Source organism: Tetrao urogallus (assembly GCF_951394365.1).
Source record: "Tetrao urogallus genome assembly, chromosome: Z".
Classification (NCBI taxonomy): domain Eukaryota; kingdom Metazoa; phylum Chordata; class Aves; order Galliformes; family Phasianidae; genus Tetrao; species Tetrao urogallus.
Window position 1 is genome coordinate 10,375,387 of NC_136816.1, and position 18,892 is coordinate 10,394,278.

General features: G+C 40.2%; 1 protein-coding gene across 1 annotated transcript in view; it reads left to right on the forward strand.

The window, feature by feature from the left end:
• The window catches only part of PGGT1B (protein geranylgeranyltransferase type I subunit beta), a gene marked incomplete at both ends in the record, with an annotated part of 32,698 nt that extends 21,202 nt beyond the window's left edge, over nucleotides 1–11,496 (forward strand). Inside the window, 6 exon segments of the mRNA XM_079548612.1 lie at nucleotides 2,469–2,601; nucleotides 4,764–4,809; nucleotides 6,332–6,516; nucleotides 8,307–8,415; nucleotides 11,307–11,438; nucleotides 11,441–11,496. Of these exon segments, the coding sequence (XP_079404738.1) occupies nucleotides 2,469–2,601; nucleotides 4,764–4,809; nucleotides 6,332–6,516; nucleotides 8,307–8,415; nucleotides 11,307–11,438; nucleotides 11,441–11,496 (661 nt within the window).
• Nucleotides 11,497–18,892: the final 7,396 nt, after the last annotated feature.

Sequence of the window (18,892 nt, forward strand, 5' to 3'; positions counted from 1 at the left end):
TAAAAGACATATCTTATAATTCTTTGTAAGGTGAATATAAAACCTTGCTGTAGAGTGAGGCATGAAAAACACGATTCTTGGAAAATTACAGTATTTCCTCTCCGTTAGTAGGCATTTTGGTGGAGGTCAGTAAGAACACCTATAGGGTACAAGACCAAACAATATTTTGTGTCTTTGCTTTTCATTCTTAACGTTGTGAGGCTTGCTTACAACCATGCATATTTATTATTGAAAAGTTAATTGATCTTACGAATAGGGTATTTTGTGCTGTATCTTTCATGTAGGTGAGGTTTTCAGTATTCATATTCTCTGGTTGGATTTTTTTTTTTTTGCAATAACATGGAACAGTGTTAAGATGATGTTTGCTCTGCTTTCTGAAGCGGTAAACTTGATTCAGTTTTGAGAGATTCCGTATAACAATATATAGGATGAATTAGCCTAAACTTTAATTATAAATGTGAGTATAATATTACTAAATTTTAATTTCAGATACATCCTTTTTACATGCATTTTTTTAATAGACCAGATATACTGCCTAATCTACATCTGGTTCCTTTTTTATTTTAAACAGTAGCAGGTGTAAATGCAGACTAAAGTAGATGAAAACTTCTTGGAGACGTTTGTTCCTGTTGAGAAATTTTACTCAATATCATTTTTGAAAGAATATTTAAGAAGTGCGGAATTGTGGAAATGTTGTTTGCCATGTTTTACTTCACAATGAAACCACTACTTCCAGAGCAGCTCTCGTTTATTTACAGATATAGCTATATAGCTTTATATGTATACACATTTCTTTTGGTCTGTCTTGGCCAGCAGTTTCTTCAAACACCTGGAGGTGCCTGTTCCATTGAACATTCCTGTTACAGATATTGGATCTCTGTTGCTGTTGAAGTATGTCCAAAGGACAGAGTAATGGATGAGGTGCTCCTAGCACACTAGTGTCCTGAAGCAATTGCTTGTAATCTTGCCTGACTACAGTAATAAGCTGCATGCAATTAACTCCTACGTATTTGTAACACATATAGTTTTAATGTGCAGACTGATAACTCTTACATTTGATGCCATTTTTCATTCTTCTTGCTAAAGAAGGCCAACTTGACCCCAGAAGAAACAAGAGTTCTTTGCTATTTCTGGCGTAGAAGTGTTGTGTAGGCGTCAACTTCTAGTGTCATGCACACTTTGATATCTATGAAAAACACTTCTAAAGTACCAAAGAGAAAGGATGTGCAAAGGCACTGGTTATGTTGCCCAGATAGAAATATCAAATAAGCTGAATGAAGGAAAAAATTTTTGTGGACGTTAGTCCATTGTAAGTATTCTAGGGCCAGGTTTAGTTTATTTTATTAAGAAAAGAATGGGCCTTTGCTGAAAGTGATTTGAAGTATTTGGATAACCTTCAGTGCCTTTGTTACCAAAGTACAGGATGAAGTTATGCCACAACACTTGCACATCTTCAGAAGTGTCCTAGTTCCCCAAATCTTTGCCATATCCAAAAAGCAACAGCATTCATCCCGATTTGAGCTGCAGAGGAGATGGCTTGGCACCACTGGGGTTAGTAGAGGAAAATGTATATCCTAATATATTGGAAGTTTCTGTATGCAACAGGATGATAGACTACAGAATTGAATCCTGGGGCCAAAGGAGGAGTGTCCTAGTGGTCCTTGAAAGACTGTCTCCAGAGCCGGAAGTACCTTTATTATTATTTTAATAGATCAGACAGTGGACTTATTAAAATATAGATTTGTTGTGCTGGCTTCTTGCTGCGGTTTAACTTTTAAAATATCTGAAATGCTGGTTAAAATATCTGGTTCTTTGAGCAAAACAGAGTCTTGGCAGGTAGCAAATCACAGCACCTGTCTTCTTTATAAGCATCTCAGGAAGCAGAGATTATGCAGTAAATTGCGCAGGGCAGTGTTATATGAAACAAAACTTTTCTCAGAGATGGAACGTAGCCACAAGAAATTGAAAGGGGTATTGCGTGTAGCTCTAAGTACTTCTGCTAGAAATGGTGATGGAGTTACATTTACACATGCAAGGATATCTGATCCTGAAATTAAGGTCAGAAAAGTTATGTAGGCTATGAAGATTTCAAGGAACGCAAAGAATTCTGCCAAGGACAGTAAGTGTTAGGATAGAAACTTACGCATCAGTATGTGTGTAATAAGTGGAAGAATGTTAAGTGTTGACATCTCTGATTAAATAAAGAGCAGTGTCACTGCTAGAAGTAGAGTTGTGCAAGCCTCTAAATGTTAATGTTCTAAATGTTCTCTTCCTTTTGTTCATCTTAGCTAAAAATTCATCTTCTGGAAAGAAAATCAGGTGTATTTTTTTGTTATAGTTGTGTGTATGCTGTAAGCAGGTGTAGGTAATAAAGTTTGAAAGGAAAAACTATTCAATTCCAAAATGCTTTCTGTAATCTCTGATATAAAAACCTACACAGCACTAATAAGAAAAATCTTTCTTTACAGTTTCTGTGCAGTGCTAGAAGGAAGTGAGAATGATATGAGGTTTGTGTACTGTGCTTCCTGCATCTGCTACATGCTTGATAACTGGTCAGGCATGGATATGAAAAAAGCTATAGACTATATTAGAAGAAGCATGGTGAGTATTCTCAGAAGTGTTCTTTCGTACAGAATTTGGAAGTTACTAGCTCTGTTTCAGTAAGCTGCTAGATGTGTGGTTTTGTTTTACTGCTATATGTCATCACTGGCAAATAGATGGAGCAAGCATAGTTCACAGACTTTTTCCAATTCACACAAACACTTATTTGGATGAAGAATAACATGGCTGTTCAGACAAGGTAATCTTCATACAAAGTTTTTTAATTCCTTAGATTATTTTTTTCACTAACTTATTCTCTTTAGTGGTACAGTGTCAAAACTCTGAGATGCAGTTCAGTACAGCTGAAGGTCACAGCAATTTCAGAGGGTTGTGATCAACAGCGCAGTCTGGTTGGAGACCTGTAGCTAGTGCAGTTCTCCAGGGGTCAATACTGGGCCCAGTCTTGTTTAAGATCTTCCACGTTAATGCAGTTCTGATAACAGAGGAGAGAAAAAGAAAAATCTGTTTTTATTGTCATTGGAATTGTCAGGCTTTATTCACATAATCTCTATTAGTTTGCTTCAGTTTTGGCTTTAATATTCAAAAGTCAGATTTATCACCAGTTCAAAAAGAATGGATACTCAGATGCTGAAATTTTGAATGACTTCAGCAAAAATGGACTCTTAAAATGCTCCAGTTCTTAAAGTTTCTCGTTTTACCTCAAATTTGGTAGAGAAATTGAAAGAATTTTTATGTGTAACATTTGGTCTTTCTTTTCTTACATAATAGTGTCATCTGAAAATGCATGTGTATAAATCTGTAGATATAATTTAATTATGATTTAATAGCTATTTGTGTAGCAGAGTGAAAGTTTAGAGTGTGGAGTAAGAACTGTTCTTAACTGGGCTTATGCACTTTCTGAGAGCAGTATTTTTATTATTATATATATATACTTTATATATATATATATATTTTATTATGCAGGTTTCATGCTACAGTAACCTACAGCCACTGTCTTGTTTTTTTTCTCCAGAGCTATTTACTTTGGTATGCATTAAGCAAATGGCCTCCTCTTACAGTCACTGTTTGTAGTATTAGTTAGCTTTAGCAGTACAGTTTTGCTGTTGAGGTTGCCTTTGTTCAGCAAGTAGTGAACCACTGGGGTAAGAAAGCATATTTGGATTGCCATTGCAACAGGCACTGCAAAGAGTTTGAAGTAACTTTATGCTGTATTTTAACACTCAGATGTTGGTGGTTATTATTTAAAATTGACTAGTTCATACTCTGCAAGGTGAGGTTGCAGTTAGAGGTTGTCTGTTATGTTTTAGTCTTTCTAGCTCATTAAACTGACAACAGCTACTCAAAAACTAAGAAATGTGTTTAAATGTGTGCAGCTTCTGCATCTACTTCTGTTTCTTCTTTCCTCCCCAAAGGGATCTTTGACAACAGATCTGTAAAATAATTTTAGGTTAAACCTAAAGAGTGCTAAATGTTCTTCAGCTATGACTATAGGAGTCAGCAGTGCTCTGTCAAGATGCTCTGTATCTCGTAGCCTCTGCTAAACATTGTGAAGAAAGCATGAGAAATTTATAGTTGGAACTTGGCAAAAAAAAAGAAAAAAAGGCTATCTGTTTAATGAGAACATGAACCAATCGTTAGTTGGCCAGTAGGAGCACTCTAATTTAACTTTGAAAGTTAAACATAAAATGTTCGATAATTTGTGTTTCCTCTAGCTCATTAAAGTTTGGTATTTGTCCAGTGACAGTTTATTGGTTATTAAATATTGTATGAACACTTCTTAAATAAAAAGGCTTTAAAAGCTTTTCAGTTAAAGACAAGATTTCATTTATGCATTCCATTTTGATTGGAAATACCTCTCAATTCTCCCTTTATATAAAGACAAAAAGATATTTGCTTGTTTGTTTTTTATTTAATGACATGCTCTACTTCTTTTGACAAAGAAATGTTTGTTCATTTCAGACCTTTACCATATATTGTAACTAAAATGAGCTCAATTACAGTCTTAAATCTGTCTTCACTGAACTGAAACATTTGTTAACTGTCTTGTGCTGAGAGCATTTTGAGGCGTAGGCTCAGAATTTAGCTAATTTTAAATGGTAGTTGTAGTCTGATGATGATTTTGCTGTTAAACTGAGAAATTGCAATGTCCTTAAAAGTAATTTGTCTCTGAAGTAACTGGTTCATTACAATTTTTTCTTCAGTCTTATGATAATGGCCTGGCACAAGGAGCAGGACTCGAATCTCATGGTAAGAATGTCAGAATGTTCTGCACCTCTTTTTAAAACTATAATTGAGAAATGCTGTAAGAAATTCAGGTTATGTCATGCCTTTATTTCTTTTCTGCTTTTGAAGAAGTGGGATGAAGAGGAGCAAATAAAAAACATGCCTCAGAATACTGTCCTTCTTCCCTTAGTTTCTGCTTAGTATCAGAGCAGATGGACTCTTCCTATATCAGCTCCATTATTTTTCGCTTGAAGAACCTTGAACGATGTTGCCTGTGTTCTCTGTCTTGCTGACAGAGCAAATCTTTTCTGCGTGTACTGTTGTGACTCTGTGGATTTATCAGCAAGAGATTTTATGCATTGCACCTGATAATCTCCAATTTCAGCAGCTATTAGTAAGACCCAGAAACATTTCCTTTGACAGACTGTGGCCCCAAATCTTGAAGTGACATTTAAGTTTTGTACACAAATGGTAGCTGTGAAGATAGGAATTTCCAAGATGTTTCTAAGCAAAGTAGCTGTGTGTGTGGTGAAATAGTTATCTCTTCCTGATAAAGAAGCTTTTTATTTTTATGTGACATTAAGTCTATCCAGTGTTTTCTAGATTTATCCTTGGAACTGAACTTTTGTAGTATTCAAACTGTGTTCTTCATTCAGAGAGGATAGAGTTGAAAAACTGAAGTTATTCCCCTAGTTGTTGAACTGAATTTCAGTAGAATTTAGTGATAGCATTGCTTCAGTTACGGTGTTTCAGCATCAGAATGAAAGGAACTGTAGAGTGAATGGGATTTTCTGACACCAAAGCAGTGTGAGCAACATTGGCCCCCAAATCTTACATCAGCAGTTTGTGTTTGTTACTTCCCAGGCTGTAATTTTGTCATTACAGATAACAGACTCAGAGGACAGTGATACACAAACAACATGAGTTTCTTTTCTAATTTCTTACTTAGAAACATAACTTGCATTGGTTGCTACCAACTGTACTAATAGTGTACTAACAGTGCTTTTTTTTTTTTCCAATTTCTTTTTTCTTTTTTCAATATATATATGGGGCTTTCTGCTCTTCATCAGGCAGTTCTGTTTTTCTTCTCTTAGGGATTGTATTCTGACACTGCTTTTGACGTCTCTGCTTCAGTCTGATTGCTAACTTCTCAATAGCTTTTCTTCTGTAAGTTTAATATTAAAAAAATGTTTTCTATTGCATTACCATTTATTTGTTCTTGAACTGCTGTGTAATCCAAATTGCACAGCACTGAGAGTCCCTCCGGCTTTAAGAAAATTGATTCAGGCTTATGTGAGCAGTATTTTTTTCCTCTGGTGTATCTTTTTCCTTCGGTATGTATGATGAAGTAAACTGCATTTATTTGTCAGGTTTTAGACTTTCATGCTGTTTTAGACTTTCATACTTTTAGAATCCATTGATTTAATTTTTACTACTGATTGTAGTTCTGCAAGTTCTACTAAACACTACTTCATTCTGCTTGAGATTATACAGGCTTCTGTGAAAACCTGTACATCTAAACATTGCAACATCTGTTTCTTCACAGGTGGGTCTACATTTTGTGGTATTGCATCACTGTGCTTGATGGGTAAACTGGAGGAAGTTTTTTCAGAAAAAGAACTAAGCAGAATAGGAAGGTGGTGTGTAATGAGACAACAAAATGGCTACCATGGACGACCCAACAAACCTGTAGACACTTGCTATTCCTTTTGGGTGGGAGCAACATTGAAGGTAGTGTACAAAACAAATAAAGGACCATTATGAAATTGTTTTCATTTCATAGAAGTCTTTTCCAACCTTAATGATTCTGAGATCATGAAGTCCAAATATCAACCCAAAACCTCCATGCCCACTAAAATATGTCCATAAATGCCACATCTACATGGCACCTCAAGGAATGGTAACGCCACTCTTTCCCTGAGCAGCTTGTTCCAGTACTCCTTTCTGCTAAACTGTGTAGGGATGGGGTCAGGAAGGCCAAGGCCCAGCTAGAACTGGACTTTACAAGGAGTGCAATGAAGAACAGAATGGAAATGAGAGGTTTCTGTAGGCAAGCAGAAAAGAAAAGTCCAAGAAGGCATTTCACCAGCAGTGAGCGATAGGCAGGCTGGCAACAATAGACAAGGAGAAGGCTAATGAATTCAACAGCTTTTTTGGCAGCTACTCTTCATATACGCCTTGAGCACATGGGTTGGAAGGGGAGCACTGGGGAGCGACGTCCCTCCCATTGAAAGCAAAAATCAGGTTCATGACCACCTGAGGAACCTGAACATTGAAGAGTTTGGGTATCCCAGCAAGATGCATCTCAGAATCCTGAGAGAATTGGCTGATACAGTCATCAAGCCACTCTTAATGATATTTGAAAAGTCACAGTAGTCAGGAGAAGTCCATGGTAACTGGAAGAAAGGTGGTAGTGCCTGTTCATCCCCATGAAGGAAAGGATGCCATCCAGAGAGACAGCTAGATAGGGTTAAGCAGTGAGCCCAGGAGAACATATGAGGCTTAATAAAGCCAAATTCAACATCTTGCACCTGGTTTTATGCAATTCCTACTATCAATACAAGGTGGGAGACTAAAGGATAGAGTACAGACCTTCCAAAAAGGACCTGGGGATACTATGGATGGGAAGCTGGACATGAGTCAGCGATGTGCCCTCGCAGCCCAGAAAGCCAGCTGTATCCTGGGCTGTATGGCCAGCAGGACAAATGAGGTGATCCTGGCTGTGTACTCTGCATCCAGATATGGAATCCTCAGTGCAGTAGAGACATGAACCTATTAGAGCATGTCCAGAAGAAGGGTCATAAAAATGATCCAAGGGATGGAATACCTCCCCTCTGAAGACAGGCTGAGAGAGCCGGGACTGTGCAGAGGGAAGAGAAGGCCCTGAGGTGACATGAGAATGGCCTTTCAGTATCTAAAGGGGGGGCTGTAAGAAAGAAGGGGACAAACTCTTTAGCAGAATCTGTTGTCATAAGACAAGGATAAATGATTTCAAGCTAAATGAAGGAGATAAAAGATTGGATATAAGAAAAAAGGAATTTTACAGTAATGGTAGTGAAGGATTGGAACAGGTTGCACAGGGATGTGCTGGATGCCCCATCCTTGAAGACAGTCAGGTTGTATGGAGCAACCTGGTCCTCCTGTAGATGTCCTTGTTCATTGGAGGGGAGTTGGACTAGATGGCCTTTAAAGGTCCTTTCCAACTCAAACAATTCTGTGATGGCTCTGTGATGCTGTTGGCTTCTTGGCCACTTAGGCACACTGCTGGCTCATGTTTCACTAACTGTTGACAAGTATCTCCAGTTCCTTATCCTTAAACATGATATTTTTTCTTTGCAAGGAGGAGTTTTATCTTTGGCATGAGTACAGAAATGTGCATAGATCTGTAAAGATCTTTCATCTTGCAAACAGTCTTACCAAGTTAATGCTAAATTGCCCTACATATCTCCTTACATAGGTACTGTATTTTAATGTTAATATTACACTAAGATTTGGTATCTTACTGTCTAACTTCTTTTCAGCTCCTGAACTTATTCCAATACACAAATTTTGAGAAAAACAGAAACTACATCCTCTCAACTCAAGATCGCCTCGTTGGTGGATTTGCCAAGTGGCCAGATAGCCATCCAGGTAAAATTCCTTTTCAAAATCATTATGAGCATACTTAAAGCTGAAAGTACATTCCAGCAGTCAGACATCTGAGGGGTGTAAGGAAAGATTTTTCTCCATTCTACTTCAAAAACTATATTGAAAAAAAAAAAAAAAAGAAAATGAGAATTATAATGAGATTTTCATGGTTTAAAGGGAAAGCAGGTGGTGGTTTTCTAGTTTCTGAAGGAGTGTCACTATCTGCTTAGAGCTGGACAAGCTTTTCTGTGTGTATTTAACTGTTCAATTAAATAACATTCAGTGGATAAATTCATGAATGGTTTAAGCAAACTATTTCAGACTGCTTATTTCCTTGATAAGGTAATCCTTTTGAAGTTCATTCAGAAGCTGCTATATTTTAAAATAATCTATAAAATAATCTACTCAAAGTATGACCTGTCATAGGGAACCTGCTTTACAGGGGGTAAATGGATGGATAGATGCCCTCTGTTCCCTTGAATGCCACCTTGGGTTTCTGAGGTCTAGCTATTTTTAAAGCTCTGTAGTATGTAGACCAGTCAGAATCACTTGGAGAAAATAATTCTGTTTGTCATTCATTAATGTGACATTCCTGCCTGAACACCTGCTGTTTCCCATACAACAAGCTTTTGCTTGTCTTACCTTTACTCACAAGAGTAATCTGCTTTTGAACTTGAATGTCCTGACTGCCCAACAGAAAGGGAACAGGAGGGCTGAACTAGGGTACTAAGAAGTTACCAGGTTGTTCTTTGAATGTACACAAGTTTTGCTGGCATTCCAGTTTTTTTGTAGCTATGACAACCTATACAATGTGTGCCTTATAAAAAATTGTGCACCTTCAGGAAATTTTTGTTATTTACTTATTTATCAGTGATATAAAAATCAGTTTGGTACTACTGAATTTAAAAGCTCTAGGATTTTTTCCAAGGGAAGAAAAGAAGCATGTTTATTGCGAGATTCCTTCATCAGGCAGATGGTGTCAGAAGTCTGTGTGCATGTTTTGGAAGAAGGAAAGAAATGTTAGTGCATCTCTAATCTGAAGAATGAGTATAAATGCAATTTTACAAAATTTCTTTCTTTCTATGTATCCGTAATTTCAATGTCATATACACAACTGATTTTCCTACAGCCCAGTAACTGAAAAGCAAGCTGTCTGTTTCAATGTTTGTATGTTTTCCACAACCAAGATTTCAGACTTCACTAACACAAGCATTTGTGTTGTGCAGCATCGCTGTTGTCCAAAGCTCTGTTGTCAGAAAAAAGCAATGTGAATCAAAACACCGCTGTTTTCTTTATAATGATCTCTACGTTTGTCAAACATAGGAATGGTTTCTGTCTGATAAACCTTTGGAATATCACAGTGGTAGCATAGTATTATTGCTGTTTTGTTGAGGTGGCATGGGTGTTGGCTTTGTCATTCATTCTTCAAAACAAAACTGAGCACTTAACAGTGTTTTATTAAGTTCTTTATTTACTGATGAACTTGGCTGATCATGCCTGTGTTGGGATAGTGTGCCATGCAGTACAGTGTCATGTTCAGACATAAAAGAGGAAGGGGAAACTGTGAGTTGCACCATTTGCCTTCCATGTAACCTTTATGTGTAATGACCCCTGCTCTCAGGAGACTGGCTGGGCATCTGCCTACCAATGGGAAATAGCAAATGAAGGCCATGTTTTGCTCTGCTGGCACATGCTGCTTTTGCTTTGCCTGTTGATACCTTTATCTCAGTTGAGTAGTTTTCTCACTTAATCCACTATCACACTGGTGGTGGAGGAGAAAAAGAGAGAAAGCAGCTGTGTGGTGTTTAGCTGCTTACCCAGATCAAAGTGCTAGAACACATACCTAAAACATTTGATTTTATTTTTACTATTTCAGACTTAGGTGTAAATCATGACTAGATTTAATAAACTTTTATGTTAATACATATACTGCTGCATGACCCTGGGCAGTTGTGCAGCAACTCTTGTGCATGTCATTTGTTTTCTGTAAATGATAAGAAGTTACAGCCTGGTGTAGTTTGAATGAGGAGGTTGGTGGCCCTGCCTGTGGCAGGGAGGTTGGAGCTTCGTGATCTTTGAGGTCCCTTCCAACCCAGGCCATTCTGTGATACTGTGAAACAGATGAGTACGCAGACTTCTAAAGGTGTTTTTGGTAGGACTGTCAAGTATTAAGTTGTAATGGATTTGCACATCCCTTGAACTTTTGATTAAACCCAACAAACAGCCATATGCAACTGTTAGCTTTGTATATGGTTTTTAGTGCACATCAAGTGCAGCTGTCTGCAGGTGTTAATATACTGCACCTCCTGAAGCCAAGTTCTCCCTGTCTAACATATTCAACTGCATGGTCAGTTATCAAGCCACTTCATTAATTTCTGTTTTAAGGGTATTTGCTCATGAAGAGAAGACAGGTAAAATGATGGTATATATATTCAAGATACTTACAGGTACATATATTTAAATATTCTGTATTTTATATTTCTGAGTCTTGCTGTTTGACAGCTTTTGCTGCCTTTGATTTTTTTTTTTTTTTTTTTTTTTTTAATCAACAGTCCACTCCATAGTCAGTCAAAAAGCTCTGCTGTGTTTGGGGAAAAAACATTTGCTCTGTTGAAGGAAATAATTTCTAGCTCTCCAAATTCTTTTGTTTTTTGGTATTAAGTAGTGGGCAAAAATTGCTCTAACATAAAACATCTCTGTCTTAGAGATTGTGTAGCATGAGTTCATGCTGGAGGTTTTGAGCAGAAATTGTTTATGTCAAATCTCACACGTCGAACATAGCACATAGATGTTTTCCTGGTTGGATTATTCAGGGTGCTGGATTCCAGGAGCACTTGTCTGCTACAACCAAAAAGGCGCCTGACTTCATGTTTCATTTTCTGTCCTGCTTTCAGATGCTTTGCATGCCTACTTTGGGATCTGTGGCTTGTCGCTGATTGGAGAAGCTGGTATCTGTGAAGTTCATCCTGCCCTGAATGTAAGCACAAGAACCTCTGAGCGCCTTCACCACCTTCACCAGGTGTGGAAAACAAGGACTCTAAGCAGTGTTCAGACAACATGCACATCGCTATGCGACTGATTTAGACTCAAATTTAGTTCTGGTAGCATAATTGTAGCCCAAGGTTAAAAGCCATGTATAACCAATGTGCTCTTTTAAGTGCTGGAGTCATGCAATCAGATCTGTGTTGCTGGCATTGCTTTGATAGGGGATTACCTTCAGCAGGTTACTCTGCATGTGGGAAAAAAGGAGATACTCTGATTACATAGGAGTTTGTCGCTGCAGACTGTAAATGGCTCTTCAAATGGCTTTATGTCTAAGAAATTCCTTGAGGCAATTGAAATTCATTTTTATTTTATTTTTTAAAACTTGTGCATACTGTGTCAAAGTATATAATAGCAAAGTATTTTCAAAATCTGTTTACATATCATACAGTATAGCACAAAACCTTGGGGATCTTTTTGATTTTAATGTCTTACATATTTTTGGGTAGAGAATCTCCCATATTAAATCTCAGTTAAAAGTTACCTTTTACTGTCTACTTTCAGATTCCATAAACTTTGTTAAAAAAAAAAATAAGTACAAATAAAATTATTTTATTCAATATTCTGGACTTCTAAAGTTGTGTGGCCTTACTAAATGAGTTTTACAAGTCTCCTGAGTGCCTGCTGCATGGATGCGATGGATTGTTAGCTCAGGTGTCTTCATTTGAAATTCTGTCTTCATGGGATATTAGTGAGAGTGTGCTGTATTGATACAGGGCACGAGCTATAGTTGCTGAGTTTTTGTTTTCTTGGTCTGTATTGGTCTAATTCATTTCTGAATTTATTAAGTGTCAAGGACCCACTGCCTTGTGAAGCAAGAAAACTATTTTTTCTACTGAGCTGTAGATTTCAATATTAGTGTTTTGGTTTTGGGGTTTTTTTTGCAAGCCTGTCACATGTCCTGGCTGAAGAACTGTCAACACAGCAACAGCATCAAAGAGCACAGAGCATGAAATCCTCCCGTTGCACTCCCCAAAGGCAACAAAAATCCCACACTACTGCTTGGTTTCTGAAGCAGTGGTGAAATGCCTTCTTTGGTAACTGCAGTGCTAGACCAGCCTTTAAAAGTTCATCAGAGGACAAAAAGTGGTAATTGTAGGTAACTGAAGAATGAGTGTGATCCCAAGGAATTAAAAGGCGTGTCTTAATAAGCAGGAATTTTTTCAAAGAAGAGAAAATCTGAGTAAGAGCAGTCTTCAGCCTCCAATTTTTGAGAATTCCAAAAGCATGGGAGGGGAAAGGTTTGTGGCAAAGAAAGAGCATTTGCTAAACCTGGCTGTTCAAATGCACACGCAGGAGAAAGGAGCAGTATGCAGAGTCTTGTGTTTTGTCAGTGATGTATGTGAAGGTGGCTTCCTTGTGAACTCTTACAGCAGTGATAACCAGAGTCTGGGTGTTGGGACCAGGAGGCTACTCTCAGGTTAGAACAGCAGTGAGCTAGCAGTGCCAGGGTTAAAATACCCTTATAAGACAGCCTGGAGGCCTTCGTGCAGATATTTCTATAAGAGCCATTGCTGAGTTTCTATCCAGCAGCATGTGTTACACAGGCTCTGCCCTGTGAGAGAGTATCCTTATCATTTTACAAGGAATCCACAAAAGCACAACTTGAAAGGAAAATGCCTTGAAGGCAAGGCACATCTTTTATGTTTGTTACCTCAGTGCTAAGTGGGAATGGTAGTTATACTGCCTGGGAAGCTAAATATACTGAAATGCTGTTGAAATTTCCTACTTTAGGGTAATTTGGAGATCTTCCTAAGCAAAGAGCTGTATTTATTTGGTGTTAAACTTCCATGAGTCTTCATTTAGCAACTTTTTTGGAATTATGACCATACCTTACAAAATAAGGCTCCTTCAACAAAGTTACATTTTAATTTTGAATCCAGCCTTTGTACTGCTTACCATACCATTATCATGAAGCCTCCTTTATCTTCAGCCTCGTCATGGAGGAGCATCACACTGATAGGCATCTGTATAAACCTCCTGCCCAGGGAAAGTACATGGTTTTGAGCAGGGCTGTTGTTTCATGTTGGATTGGACTAGCAGCCAAGAATAACGTGCAGACACGCGGGTTATGCTGCCGTGGGGCAGTTTGGCAGATTCTACAGAGCCCTTGTAGCCAGTGTTTTTACCAATGAAAGTTCTTTCATTCTGCCTAATCGCTCTTTGTTTCTCCCCTTCTGTCTGTAAGCTCACGTGAAGGACGGTTTTGCTGGTAGGCTGTTCAGCTGCAAGGCTTTCCAGTACAGGCACTGGGTTTTCCCATGCTTCTGCGTGTGGTTGGCTGAAGGAGCTTCCTGACACTAGCCTTATCTGGAGCAAGCAGGGATGTAGTAAAGGAAGCCTTTTATTTTCTGTCTGTAAAATGTGCTGTGATGTCAGCTGCTCTGCTGAAGATCTGTGTGCTGCAAATGCTGGCAAGAGAAGACCTTAGTCATGAGCTGATTAATGTCCTCTTTTTTTTCACAGTTTTTTTCATCCATCCCAGCTCTAGATTAAAATAGTAGGCAGAAAATAATGCAACGTTTCTAACAGGTGGGAGAAGCGTTTGTCTCGAGGAAGCCTCTGGAAGCATCCTCCCCCTGCAGAGCAACATGCACGTGCCTTGTTGGACTTTCCTTCCCAGCAAAGGAAAGCAGCTGTGACTTGGTGGGAGCAGTGCACTGTAGCTGCATCAGAGGGGAAACGTGCCCCTGCCAGGCTGCTGCACCACAGAGACAGATGTCAGTAGGGCTCATCTTTCCCTTGTCTTCACCCAATTTCCTTGTCTCTGATTTAATTAGATGAATTATCTAAACCAATAAGACCAGTAATTAGTACTCAGGTGTTTTAATTTTTGTCAAAATCGTAGATACCTGAAATTATGTTGTCAAACGTGATTAAATGTAGTAGCAGAAATGCCAATTATATTATTTATTCATAGTATGCATCATTACATACTTTAGCTGACTCTGTATAAATATGTAATAGCATACTCAATACATTAAATATTTATAGTAGTCTGGATACTTGACCCATATTCCTTAAAGAGCTTGTTAGGAGCGTGTGGGGCTGTACCAGTGTCATGTGGGACAGTGGAGAAGAAAGCACCAGACAATTTTTCATGTAACGCAGATGCAGTTCTAGCTCTGTAACTATATCAAGGTATCTATACAGGTAGATACAGGGATATTTACAGATTATATAGATACAGATATAGATAGATACCTGTGGATACTTGAAAATGACAAAAGGGCTGAAGACAAGTCAGAGCTGCCCTTTGCTGAATACAGAACAAAAAGTCTTCCTCCAAAATACTGTGAACTTGAAATTCTCCTTTTAATGTTACTGCATTTGCCTTAACCAGAGCACCTGCAGCCAAAAGTAACAGGAAATGTGAAGCAAAGGCTAAGGATGCACACGCAAAAATACAGACCACAGCCTGCACAGGCAGCTAACCCATGAGGAGAGGTTCACGTTAACCTGAGAAAACAAGCAAACTGCCTCTAACATCTGCATGTAGCTGGAAGAAACTCATCTGTGAGAAAGTGCTCTGCAGCTCTAACCAGGTACCTTTATCCTCCGTGAATGATCTTGCTTATCTTGATAGGTGATGCTTTATTGCTTCCTTCTGTTAGGTATATGGCCACAGCACCAAGGAGGCACTCCGCTGGCCAGCTGCCACTGGCAGTGAGCGCTTGGCAGACTCTACCAGCGTGCCATCTCCAGTAATGTGAGCACCTCTCTGTTAAACTGATGAACATTAGCTTGCCTTTCCTTGGGATCAATGAGACATAGCCTTGGAGATGCCTCAGTGTGCGGTGTGGCTTGTTGCTGTTGGTAAGCTGTATTCAGTATTACATGTTTAATTATCTTTTTGGTTTTGCCAGTATCCATCAGAACGACGAATGCAAAAATCAGTCAAAAATCATTCCAACCATCAGAAGGTGTCATGCATGGCAGTTCTTCTTCTGCTAGTGACAGTTCCCATCATTACCACTGCACGAAAGAAAGCTATTTTCATACAATTCACAAACTGCCCTGTGAGATGGCAGTGCATCTGCATTTCACCCATGAGTTCATTACTTAGGGACGTTATCAGGAGACTCCCTAGGATGAAATTGCTAAGAGAAGCCTGAGAACTATCAAAAGGGACATCAGGGCACTGGGACAGTTAGCTGATGGAGCAGCTTAACTCAGTGTCCGGCCTGATGTCTGTGGATGGGTTTCACTTATCTTAAAGAGGGAAATAGATCCTAGCCCAGGAGCTGGTAGGGCTCACTGAAAGGGCTTTAGACTAGGTATGAAGGGGGAAGGTGTTAACACAAGGCCTAATAGAGATGATCATCCCTCTGTACTCAGCTTTGGTAAAGCTGCGCCTCGTGTATTGTGTTCAATTTTGGGACACTCAGTATGAGAAAGACATCGAGGCCCTGGAGCATGTCCAGAGACAGGCAATGAAGCTGTGAGGGGTTTGGGGCACAAGTCTTACGGGCAGCGGCTGGGGGAACTGGGACCGTTCAGTCTGGAGAAGAGGAGGCTCAGGGGTGAGCTTATGGCTCTCTATAACTACCTGAAGGGAAGTTGTGGTCAGGTGGGGCCGGGCTCTTCTCCTGTGTAACTACTGATAGAATGAGAGAGAATGGCTTCAAGTTGCACCTGGGGAGCTTCAGGTTGGATATTAGGAAAAATTTCCTCTCCAGAAATGTCATCAAGTACTGGAATGGTCTGCCCGGGGAGGTGTAGAAGACACTTTTAGATGTGGTACTAAGTGGCATGGTTCAGTGGGAAATACTAGTGGTAGGTGGATGGTTGGACTAGATGATCTTGGCAATTTTTTCCAATCCTGGTGGTTCTATGGCTCTACCATAAAAGAAACGCCCCTTCTCTCCTCAGCACTGAATTGCTGCTATCAGCTCTTTCTGCATGGCAATCTATGGTAGTGCCCATGTTGGGCAGATTTCCTCAGGGCATGGTGACCAATGAACTGGTGTAGTGTGCAGGTGTATTGTGGAAAAAGGCCCTTCTGAGGACTTGTACTGAAGATGCATGTTTGAGTGGATCATCTGTATTATGGAAATCGGAAAATACTGCATAATCCCAGGGGAGGGGAAAACAACAACAAAAACATATCAGGCTTTGCTGCACAGACGAACTCAGAAGAACAAACTTAGATGGAAGAGATCAACCAGAAAACCTAGAGCTGTCACTGCTGTCGTGGGAGAACCAATGCAACTCACAAGCCAAGAAACATTCATTTCCTTTATAATTTGCTTTCCATATCAGTGTGTCAAGGTAACTGTTGTGCTGTGTGATGTTGTATAAAACTATACACATTCATTTACTTACGTGGATAATAGGGACCAGGATCCTTGCTTTTTTGGAGATGCTCCCTGTCTAAGAAATGAAGGAAATTAAATCTCTCTGCTGTTTCAGTTCAGCAAAACATGTTTGATAATTTCCTGATAACCAAAGTTTTGAATTAATTTTCACATATCTAGGTTCCATGGAAGAGAACCAACCTGAGAGATGAAACCAAGGGACAGAAGAATAAAAAGCACATTCCTATCTGTGATTTATGTGGAAGTGAGGAGAGGTTCCCAGCTGTTTCTGTCCCTCAGCATCACCTCACAAAGTTTGCAAAGTTTGTTTAGAGCATGAAAGGCAGCAGCAGTAGCCAGAAGGGATCACGGCCCACAGGCTGCCAGCTGTGACACAAAGGTGCCCATCTCTCTCTGGACCTCCAGATGCACCTTCCCCTCTCAGCATGCTGTTGGTTGAGGCTTTCCTTCATCCCGGGCGGGCAGACCATTACCTCTGACTCTCTCTGTGGTCTCATTGCCCTTGGTTGACTTCATGACCAGGGTTGCATTTACATCTCCCTGCAACAACCTTGGATAGGACTCCAGCACGCTCCTGCTCTAAGAACAGTTTGGTGGTGGCTGTGACATTGGCCAGTCTGTCAGAACAAGGCATGGGCAGGTGGAAGGAGGGAAAACAGGAATCTCCCCTTCTCTCTAAAGCTCCTGCAGTTCAGCCCAGGCTAGCCATCAACCGCATTGTGTAGCAGAAAAACAGAAACCACTGTGGTATGGCAGAAAACCTTGAGTGAGCAGCAGACACCCATGGCAGGAATCTCACCATGCTGGTGCGATTCATGGCCTGAAAGAAGCACATGGCAGCCTGATGGAGTACTGGTGCTGCTTATCTCAAGCTGCAGCCCTGTCTCTGGCCGAGCAGGCTCTAGTGCAGAGGGCCACTGAATGAAAGGCTGCAATGGTGAGCAGGAAGGGCTGTAAATTTCTCAGATTTTTGCACAGCCTCTCATTATTGATCAGAATAATCCAGGTTTATTTGCTGCCAAGTTCTGGTTATTATCAGGAAGTTCACATCAATACTGCCGTACTACCATTGTACAGCAGCTGCCTGGGCCACAGCTGATGTGGGCCCTGCAAGCCTCCCTGCCTCTGGCTACACTTACAACCCCCAAAATTACAGTGTCTTGCACAAGTGCCATTTACTGAGATGGAATTAGAGCAAGAAAATACCTTGCATGGAGTTAAACTATGAATGATGGGCTAGGAAGTGATGGTCCCCTGTGTGTCTGACTCTTTACTCCTAGTCCATTTGCAGAAAAGCAGTGTGGGAAATGCTGAAAGCCTGCCTCTGTGCCAATAACAAGCTATGTGATTAATGAGCCATCTGATATATGTAATTCTACAGTATCTAGTAGCAGAAAGGTCTGCTAGCTATTCATGAATCCAATTCTTGAGAAAGAAAGGGTGTATTGTTTCAGTGAGCAACCTGCAGAGAGAATCTGGTGTAGCATTACTACCATATCCATAAGCTCAGGAAATTCAGCCTCAAAGGGATATGCTATACTGTTACAAAACACCCTTTGACATGTTTTCACTGTCCAGGGGTGATGTGCTCCACAGGCCACCTGATATCAGAACTGAAGCACGGCGTGCCCCTTACCCGCTCACTCTTGGAGACCAGTGGGTTGGGTGCTCTGTCCTTCACCACCAGACCTCAAGCAGCTGCTGCTGCGGCAACCTAAGACTGCAAGAGGAAGAAACAAGTCATGGCACGCTGAAATGGCATCATGCAGGCAGCTGCAGTGGAGGGAGGTGTGGAGCAGGGGTGTGACATTTGCCATGTCTCCAGCATCGTTCAACAGCCATCCCGCATGGTCTTTGCCCACCATGTCTGGATGGAGCATCCCAGTGTTTCCCAGCAGCTTCCTGAGGGCTGCTCTCCTCCAGCAGCAGTTACTGAACTGCCTCAGCAGCATGCAGGCATGCTGTGTGCATCCCATCTCTAGTGGCAGCACCAAGCCTGGGACACAGAAACAGATAGTGGAAGTTTTCTTCCTGCCTAACTGCCCCACAGACACGCCACCAGCCAGGGAGACTGCACACACAGCTGCATGCCTTTCATTAGCAGAGGTTCTCATGTGCAA